Source organism: Trichechus manatus, unplaced genomic scaffold, assembly GCF_000243295.1.
Source record: "Trichechus manatus latirostris isolate Lorelei unplaced genomic scaffold, TriManLat1.0 scaffold00131, whole genome shotgun sequence".
Lineage (NCBI taxonomy): Eukaryota > Metazoa > Chordata > Mammalia > Sirenia > Trichechidae > Trichechus > Trichechus manatus.
Genome location: NW_004444067.1, coordinates 7,203,663 through 7,213,608, shown reverse-complemented (window position 1 = coordinate 7,213,608; position 9,946 = coordinate 7,203,663). Strand labels below are relative to the sequence as shown.

General features: G+C 55.4%; 1 protein-coding gene across 1 annotated transcript in view; it reads right to left on the bottom strand.

Annotated features, from left to right (window-relative positions):
* Positions 1–215: 215 nt before the first annotated feature.
* EP400 (E1A binding protein p400) overlaps positions 216–9,946 on the bottom strand; it is an 83,126-nt gene continuing 73,395 nt past the window's right edge. The window contains exons 32-39 of the mRNA XM_023739305.1: positions 9,621–9,828; positions 9,334–9,512; positions 7,437–7,652; positions 5,452–5,647; positions 4,745–4,869; positions 3,963–4,109; positions 1,629–1,706; positions 216–836 (exon numbers count right to left, since the gene is read on the bottom strand). Of these exons, the coding sequence (XP_023595073.1) occupies positions 564–836; positions 1,629–1,706; positions 3,963–4,109; positions 4,745–4,869; positions 5,452–5,647; positions 7,437–7,652; positions 9,334–9,512; positions 9,621–9,828 (1,422 nt within the window). The 3' untranslated portion in view covers positions 216–563. The remainder of the gene's footprint in view (positions 837–1,628; positions 1,707–3,962; positions 4,110–4,744; positions 4,870–5,451; positions 5,648–7,436; positions 7,653–9,333; positions 9,513–9,620; positions 9,829–9,946) is intronic.

The following is a 9,946-nucleotide window of genomic DNA, read 5'->3' as shown; positions in this document are numbered from 1 at the left end:
AACCCAGCTGGGGGCATGTCATGAATGTGCTGAGATGAGCATCAGTCCCAAACATTCCCTTCAACAGTGAACGCAAGTCCTATTCCAGGGGGAAGAGGAAAACCCCAGTGGTTTTCTTTGGAATGAGATGCTCTGTGTCCTTTGGGCAGGTGAGAGCACACTACGTAGACATGAGACCGTGGTGTAGCTTTCAGAAGTGCCTTACGACTCGCTGCACGTTCCACATGGCCACAGTCTCGTGCAAACACTGTACATGAACAGACACTCTGAATGGCTTTCTGAATGAAGGAAAAATGAAAAGTTCACAGGATTTTTAAAAATCGCCACTGTCACTTTTTCAATGAGTCACATAATACAGAAAAGGGGCGTTCGACGGGCATGTTCTTGAGTGTAGGATGTACTTTAATAGAGGATCACACGGTCCTGTCTCGATTACAGCTGTCCCAGTGCTGGGTACCTTATGTGACACTGTCCTAGGCTCAGAACAGCTGGCCGGTCTCTGCAAGGCGGCAGGGCGGCCTGCTCTCAGCTGCATCTGGAGCCTGGAGGCCGCACTCGTCCACTTACTGGCACGGAGGCTTGGTGGGGGTCTTCAACCTGACGGCAGGCACTCGCATCTGTAATTTGGGCTGCTGACTCGGGCTGTCGGAGCTGGCCGGCCCCTGGGCTGGGTTTGGGACCCCAGGGCTCTGAAGCTGAGTGGATGCTGTGGTCACCACTTGCTGCTGTATGAGCTTCTGCTGTACCACCTGGGCCGTGGCGGTCACCGCGGGGATCATCTGGACCTGCTGGCCAGCTGCAGTTGCCTGCGTGAGCGTCACTGTCTGCGGGGAGGCCTGCACCAGAGTATTGAAGAAGACATGTGATCTAGAACTCCCAGACACAGCGACCCCCAACCCCACAACATCCTCCAGGGCCAAGTATGCTTTTGTAAAAGGTAAAAACCACCGACACACCAGGATGTCATCTTTGGTTTCCAAGCAAACCAAAACGGAAATCAGAATAAGCTGTTGTTGGTTTCTGACTAAAAGTGATGCATCTGGGAAAAAGCAAGAGAAGGATCAAAGGACTAATTTTTCTGTTGTCGTTATAAAGCTTTTAATACGTTTGGCTTCTTGAAATCTAAAACCAGTGTGACTGTGAACTAAACAAAGCCTTGCTCATCCATGGCCACACCTTGTACCCGTGAACAAGAGCACTATGAGCCTGAGACGCCATTTGGTTATCGGGGCCATCACTGCCCCCCACAGCATGTCCTTCACTTCCCTTCACTTCCATGTCCCCCAAACCCAAGCGCAGAGCCCTAGGCTGGTAGGACACGCCCGAGAGGGCTGGCTGAACAGATGATCCCGGACGCAAGCGAAAGAGAAGGCTCCTTCAGCACCCTGACAAGGAGCTGGAACACGTGTGTGTCTGCAGGGTTTTTCCTACTATCCTAAGAATACTAAGCTTCCCCCCAGAGTTCACTTTTTCTGTATTATTAAAGGCAAGCGATCCTCTAATTAAAATTCTACTTTCTGAGGATGAAAACCAAGAATTCTCATTAAATGCGAAGTTGGAACTTTTAAAAAGTGCCTGTGTGCACCAGAAGCGAGCGCTCCCTCTGTGGCTGTGTCCCCAGACCCTACCTGCTGGGATGCGGGGGCGACCTGCTGGATGCTGGCCACAGTTGTTTGCTGCTGGACAACTTGGGGAAGTTTTGCAACCTTCGACAAAACAGAGAAATCCAAATGTAGCATTCCAAAGAACGTCCACATGAAAAGACAGGATGGTCTCTCCCTTCCCCTTGACTCTTTATGCAGAAAAACAATGAGCCGAAGACACCGCAGAGCCGTCCACAAATGGCCGCAAAGGGCAGCGGCAGATGAGGCGTTTCTCCACCTCGAATGTGGGACAATGGCCATCTTCCTCTCTGTGATCACGTATAACGTGAGATTTATTTTCAGTTTATTGCTACAAAAGACGTTATGCAGAATGCAAGAGAGAGAGACAAAGAAACAGAAAATATAAATGATGTTAAGAGGCCTGGCGGTAGAGAACACGCGGCAGAGGCAGCACTGACACAAGCAACGACCGATGAGACAGGTCCAGGTTCAAGAAGTTGACAAATCCGTGCTGGCTACATCACAGTGGAACTGCACAACACGGAAGACAAAGAAGATGTCTTAAAAGGGCACAGAGGGAAAGAGGCAGATTTCCTCCAAGGCAGAGACTTGTCAGACACACATGACATTCCACCACCAACACAGGGAGCCAGCACACAGAGCAGAGCTTCCCGGTGCGCTGAGGAAACAAACGTCTGTCTAGCGTTGAACGCCAAGCATAAACACCTTTCGCGAGTCACAGCGAAAAAGAGGCATTTTCAAACACAGAAGGTGATTCCAAAGAGTGAGTGTCAAGCACAATGAAAGTGGCCTCAGATGAAAACTCGCAGATGGGAAAGGTCAGGGTTCCATGCGGGACGGCGGCAGCATTTATGCTGGGAAGGGGTGAAGGGCACCCCCTGTGAATGACAAAGCCCTGTTCAGGAAGAGGGTGAACACAGTGGTGACCCTGACTCCCTGAGAAGCGAGGTGTGCGTCTGGGAATTTCAGGGCGACCAGAAAGGCACAGAAAGAGATGGTGCACTTTCCAAACCAGGAAAGGGGAGGAATAAAAAAAAAGAGAGAAACAGCCCAAAAAAGGCAAGGAAGGAGAGAAGGAAAGAGAAAATATAACAAGCAGGACAGCCCAAACAAAAGGGGAGCTGAAGTCCAAATACATCAGTGCTTAGAATAAATGGACAAGTGTTTCAGGTAAAAGAGTGGATGGACTTGACAACAGCAGCAGCAGCAGCAAACCTGAACGCACGCCGTGTGCGAGCAGCCCGTCAGACAACAGGTCCAGGATGGCTGCATGCAAGGGGGAAGGGCAGCGCTGGCACCGAGCTGCAGAGACCACAGCCCTGGGAGGAGGCCCACGGCATGGCTGTGCATGACAGATGGCACATCGGGGGGCAGAGCGACACTTAGTAAACAGTGCTGACAAATCCAGGTAGCCAGACGGAAAAGTTACATTGAACCCCCACATTTCTGTCATCAATACAGTTAACTGCAGGAGGACCACAGACCCGGACGTGAAAACACTCATCTTCAGAACATGACGCAGGACGACAGTGCGCAACCTGGGGGCAGGGCTGAAGCGCTGTGACTCGGAAACGTCAAGACTGATAAGCTCCAGTACATCACCCTTAAGAACTTCTATGCATCAAGACGCCCATAAAGTAAGAGAAAAGACGAGCTACAAACGGGGAGGCGGTGAAGCCTAACACCAGCAAGTAGACACAAATCAGGACAGATTTGCCTGGGCGCTGCCCCTAAGAGCCCCGACAGGCACCCGGAACAGCACAGGCGGAGCCAGGATGTGACGCCTTTGCACACGCTCCAGGTTGGAGAGGGCGAAGCGGTCTGCTGTGCTGGCGAGGGTCTGGGGCTCCGGGAACTCCAGCCCCATGGGCGAGTACACAGCAGCACCACTGTGGAGACGGTGAACACCCATCCACCCACAGCCCAGCACTGTCACCAGTGCACCCGGGGACAGGGAGGAGGTGAAACCCCAGGAACGTCCCACTGCCACTAACAGCAGAGAGAACATCGTCCACAGGTGAAATAACATGTGCAGACGCCTGAGGAGCCTCACAAGTGCATGAGGGGAGAGGCAGCCCCAGAGACCACACGTGGCAGGACTGCAAGACTTCACTCGGGAAAAGCTCAAAACCACACACTGCTGAGGGCACCCCCTTTAGCAACAAGCAAAAGCAGGCGAGTCACACAGGTCAGGAGAGAAGATGGGAGGGCGCTCGGGTCCCCATCACTGGCATCCCAGGAGGAGGTTACAGGGTGTCCACGGCCTCACTGCTCCTGAGTGTGCGCTGTGTGACGGAAGGCCTGCACTAGCTAGACTGCGCCGGCATGCCCACTCACCTGTATCTGGGTCTGCACCTGCTGAGTCCCTGCCAGCTTTGGGGCCTGGGAAATGGGCGTTGTGAGGAACTGGGTCTTCAGTGCCGGCTGGGTGGCATAGGTCACCTTCTGCTGCTGGCCTTGTGTGGCGATCTGCTGTGCCGTTATCTGAGGAGAGAGACCACAGGTATGAACCCAGGCAGGATGCCAGCGACACCAGCTGCCTCAGGAGGACGTCACTCTCAGGGAGCAGAATTCACAGGAGGAGGTTTGCAGGTCAGACTTTCCTTCTAGTTGGCCGCTTCTTCTACCCCTAACCCTTCCCACCAGTCCTCACATCCCTCCTCTCCTCAACGAGCAGCCCCTCACCTGACACCAGGCTCAGTGGTGCCCGGCCCATCCCATCGTCACCAGGAGCCCAGGCAGGTCACCACTACAACCTGAACCCGCTGCCCTTCCAAGTCAGGCACTCCCAGGCCCTCTGCCACCCTCACAGGCCTCAGAGCAGCAGGGCTCCCAGCCTCCTACCCACTCTCCCTCCTGGCCTCACTCCCAGGCCACTGTTATATCACACACACATGGAATAAGCAAACACACACACACAGCACACTGGCAATTCCACGTGCGAGGCCCCAACCTCGGGGCGCCCAGCATGCACGACGGGGTTCCCGGCCCTGAGTGCGACCCAGGGCTCCACCAAACCACTACTTCCTCTGGAGCGCGTGCCTGACCCGGGTCAGCCCCCTGACTCAGGCGGGCATGGAGATGTGGCATGCAGCCTGCATCCCAGGAGAGCCACGCACCTTCTGCTGGACGGCGGCCTGGCCCTGCACGCCCTGTGGCTGGATGGCCTTCTGCTGCTGCACGGCCTGCTGCTTGAGCTTCAGCAGCTGCTGCACGTGGACGGGCTGGGCCACCACAGTCTGCCCTGCAAACACCAAGGACGCCATCAGTCACAGCCCTGTCGGGAAGAGGACTCAGGAGGACTGAGGTGTGCAGCTGACTGCTTTCTGCACAGACGTGTGAGTCAGGGTGCAGCTATGTGGAGACAGATACAGCCATCCCCCAGCTGACCGAGGCTAATGTCTGGGTTCGTCTCGGACATCTAAGTAAAGATCTGGCAGATCTGGAACGACTAATGGTTAAACTGATGGGGCAAATGTGAACTTGGATATCTTGGAGAGACATCTGGGCTAAACTACAACATGCACCCGTGAAACGCGTCTCAGACACAGGCTTCGCGGAAAGGTTTACGAAGCACTGCTTAAACACGGAAGTGGCAGCAGCCCAGCCACCACACACCACGCGGGGTGCAGGGTGTGGGGCTCATAGTGCGGGGCGCGGGGTGCAGGATGCAGGGCGCACGGTGTGGGGCACAGGGTGCGGGGTTCATGGTGCGGGGTGCAGGGTGCGGGGTTCATGGTGTGGGGCACAGGATGCAGGGTGCATGGTGCGGGGCGCAGGGTACAGGATGCAGGGCGCATGGCGCGGGACGCACGCCCACCGTCACCTGCTGCTTTCTGCGGCTGCCCAATGGCCACACTGATGCCAGCCACGTTCATGGGCAGAGTCGTGACCCCCGGCGAGGAGACCACGGCCGCCGGCACTGACACCACTGGGGGCTTCGCCAGGGCCACCTGTGCCGTCGGGGGCGTCTGGGCTTGCATCTGCCCCTGGGCTTGCAGCTGAGAAGTGGGCACCCGGGTCTGCAAGAGAAAGCGATGGGTGAGCCGAGAGAAAGGCAGAACACTGCGCGCCGTCACACACATCTCCCAAGAGGCCACGGGAGGGAACACAGACAAGGCAGACAGACAAAAGCTGAAAAGTGGCGTCATGCTAACGCAGGCTTCGTCATCTGCACACTGAGGGGAAAGCTGTCCTCGTAGGTCCACCCTCTTCCTAACGCCTTCCACCTACGAAGACAGAGCGCCTGCTGTATTCAGACGTAGGAGCCCATCAACCACATCAGCCAGAGTTCAGATTTAACGAGCCCATACAATTCTAATCTTGGGCACAGTCTTCTCCCACCAGTCTGTGCCATTCTGTCTAGGGAATTTCCCATTCCTTCTGCTACTCTTACAGATCAGCCCGCTCCCCACTCCGAGATACCGCCATAACCTTCCACTTGAATGTCAGCCTCCGGGTGCCACCTCCCTCCACTGAGTTATCACACTGCTACCAAGCACTCTGATCCTCACACTGCAGTGTTAAAAAGCTAGAGTGAAAACAGCTCTATTTTCACATGTATAAAACCCAGATAACCCAAGAAAATATAGAGAAGAAAGGAATAATCACGCACAATCTTAACACCACTCACACACAAATGTTAAAATGGGTATTTGACCATCTGGACCTTGTTCTTACCTGTGTAGGTTGCTGTGAAAGACGTAAAAATGAATGAAATTATAAAGTGCTTATCTGTTTCTCTTCTAACAGTCAAGATATACAGAACTACCATCACTTCTCACAGCTGCTTAATACCCCACTGTCTGGATGTTCCATAATGTATCTGTCATGGACAGTTCTACCATTCCGGCAGCAAACGGGCAGGTATATTCACTGCTCTGTCCTGTCACCTCTTCAGGACGCACTAGAAACAGGACTGCTGGGGTGAGTTGTATGCTCGCTTTTATAGCTTAATTACCAAGAGTCCCTCCCAAACGGTAACCTCTTCCAGTCTGACAGATCTGTCTGGAGACGATACACCCCCATTCCCTGCCCAGTACTAGGTGCCACTGCTTTTCCTGCTAATGTCCACAGCGGGGGCGCTCTGGTGGGGTCACTTTAGTGGGGGTCCGGCCCCCGCCAGGGAAGCTCGGGGCTCAAGCTCACACATGAGGAGCTCAAGCCAGCCCCAGAGCCCAGCTCTGCCTGTAGCTGACGGCGGGGGGCTTGGGCAGACACAGGCTTCTCCACCTGAGACACCCACCCGCAGTGGGTCTGTGACAAATGTGGTGCGCTCAGGCAGCAATGGACAAGAGTCAGACACACCCTGAGCTGGCGCCACGTGACAGGCTAGCACAGAACATCCTGCTCCAGTACTGCTGGGCACAGTCTTCCAAGCACCCCCTCGCCTGGTTACCACTTCAAACGCCACAGACTCCCGCTGCCCACATGACGCAGGTGCCTCTGAACCCCTCAGGAGCTGACCCCTGGTCGGCACACCTGCAAGTCCCCTGTGCAGGCCCTCTGTTCCCCCACACCAGTCCCTTTAAGGTCAGGACCCGCCCAGCTCCCACCACCCATGACACCTCCTGGGCGCTGCTCTGTGCCCTCACCCTCCATAACACGAATCTTACCTCTCTTCATGGCCTAGCTCCCTGCCTGCCCCCTCTAAGGTCCAGTAAACCGAGTGCCTGTCAACACCGGTAGGTACTATTATGCTTCACGTGCAGTCAGTTATGACACCTGACATACTCCTGAGGAGACCTAACCGTCCAATTAAAACCAAAGCGACGTCGCTTCTGAAAAACGAATGCACTAGCGGGGACTTACAAGCCGGGCCACCTGGAGGTTGGCCACGGTGGTGCCCGTGAGCAGTGCCCCAGGCCTCGGTGCCGTGACTGTGGTGAGCTGGGGGCTCTGCTGCTGCGTGGGCTGTGGGGGCTGCGCCTGCACTTGGGGCGTGGGTGGCGGGGGCCCCGGCTGGGCCTGCGGCGGTGCCTGCTGGGGCAGCTGCAGCTTCTGCTTCTGCATTTTGATCAAGTGTTCCTGAAACCCAAAGAGAGTATGGCTCATCAACATTAGCTGTATCCCATTACGTATGTGAAACACTGTTCCAGCACTTACTAAACACCAAAGCAACGAGCTGCTAACACGCAGTGCGAGCCATCCCCCAGGGCCTTGCCAGCGTGTTTGAAACACCTACAATGGCATCGTGTCAACTGAACCAGAAACACTGAGTTTTGATGGATTGGTAAAGCTCATAGCTAAGTATCTAGGCCCTTCTCTCTCACAAACGAGTTAATTTAAATCTGTAGTGTCATCAAATTTTTAAAAAGTCTTAAAATCTCGGTCCTTCTCGAACATTTCAAGTGTATTATAAGACGTGTATCAGCCCCCAGTATGTTATTCCCACAGTCTCCCAGTGATTTAATAAGTCTCACATCTTTAAGAGATCAAAACATCAAGATCACAAGTCACTATTTCAGAAAATAATTCTCCTAAGAAACAAACTTTTTTCTTTTTTTTAAAGAAGTCACACTGAGTCGTCTGTGACTATTAGCTCTCTTTTAACAGTGAAAACACTGGGAACTGACGTGCTGGGGAGCAGGAATGAGGAAGAGGCCAGGTGGAGAGTGGGTAAGTGTGGCTCTGGCAGCTGGAACAGGGCAGGCATGGCATGGGAGGGGAGGGAAAGGCTGCGCTGTGTGCACGCGTATGTGTGCATGTGTGCACCTGTGTGTATGCACACACGTATGCAGAGGAGGACCAAACACTAGCTTTGTTCACTTGACAACTTCACCCCTGCTAGCCAGATCCTAGACCCTGGACCCAGTAATTCTCTAATTTAGCACCGTCCAACAGAGCTTTCTGCAATGACGGAACATTCAAGATCTGTGCTGTCCAGTCTGGGAGCCTCGGCCCCATGGAGACATCGAGCAATGGAAACGTGACTGGTGCCACCGAGAAACTGAACGTTCTGTTTCATTGTAATTAAGTCAAGTAGTCAGCGCGGCTGGTGGCTAGTCTACTGGACAGCACGGCCCTGATTCACTGTCTCCCAAAGGACCAGAGGCACCTGGGCGCCGGGGTGGAGGGGGAATGCAGGGACGTTCCTGGAGGCACACGGCTCCTCCCTTTCCAGCGGGGAGAGAGCAGCCTGCAGGCTTGTGTGCTCTGGCAGGAGAAGAGCCTGCTACAGCATTACAGTACTGCTACCTCTTTATTGCTTACGTTCCTTCGGTCACTTTCCGTCGGTGGCAGTAACACAACGTGTCCCGCTGAAATAAAGGCAGTTACATAATCACAGCAAAGGTGGCGCGCGCTGGCCAAACAAGAGTGCGAGGACACAAGGGCCGGCCTCTGACAAGCCGTGCTTCAAGCGAGCTGTTGTTAAAGAAACCAAGTCTTCGCCCCCAGCCTCCCAGGGGTGTTCACGGTGCTCTGTCAAGGGTGGCACCAGGACCCCTTCACCTTCTCTAGAGACTGGACTGCTGCACAGGAAATGCAGGAAGAAAGGGGACTAAGGCCCCAGAGCACCAGGAAGAAGGCATCAGAGGCTTCAAAAAACACGGTCGTGAACACGGTGTCCGTAGGTTTCACCCAGAGAAGAAACACGCACTCCCTACAGACGGCTGGACGTCCGCAGAGCAGGCTGCACCACCACCCCTCGCAGACTGCGCTAACCTCCGCCAAGACACGCGTGTTTGTGCTTCCCAGAGACGCTCACCGGTGTCAACTTCCCGACGGCTTTGATCTGGGCGGGCGACTGGGCCTGGATCTGCGGGACCTGCACCTGCGAGGGGGGAGGGGCCGGCTGGGGCTGCTGCTGCTGCTGCTGCTGCTGCTGCCGGAGAAGCTGGAAGTGTGCGGGGGTGATGGTCTTTCCCGGGAGCTGCACCCCCGTGGCTGCAGAGAAGGCGGCTCGTCACATCTGGCTACTAGGCCCCTCGGCCTCCACCTCCCCCAGACAACAAGCAGAAGGGGAGTGGGGCGCTAAGGGAGAGGCGTCTTTACCTTGAGACACCTGGGTCACCAGAGAGCGGGCCGGGGCCTGCACGGGCGTCAGGTTGGTGGTGACCACCGCCGGGGCAGTGACGGAGGTGACCGCCCGCACTCCCTGAGTCGTCGCCATGGACACCAGGTCGGTGGTGGCTGCAGCAGGGGAGCCCACCGCTCGGGGCTGCGTGTGGACCACCGGGGCGGGCGTCGGGCCTCCGGACGACTAAAGGAGGGCGTGGAGGAGAAGGAGGGCATGGAGGGGTGATCAGTGAGGGGCACTCCGCCCGAGCCTCGCGTGCGTGGCAGGAAGAGGAGACAGGAGGGCGTGCAGGGGTGATCAG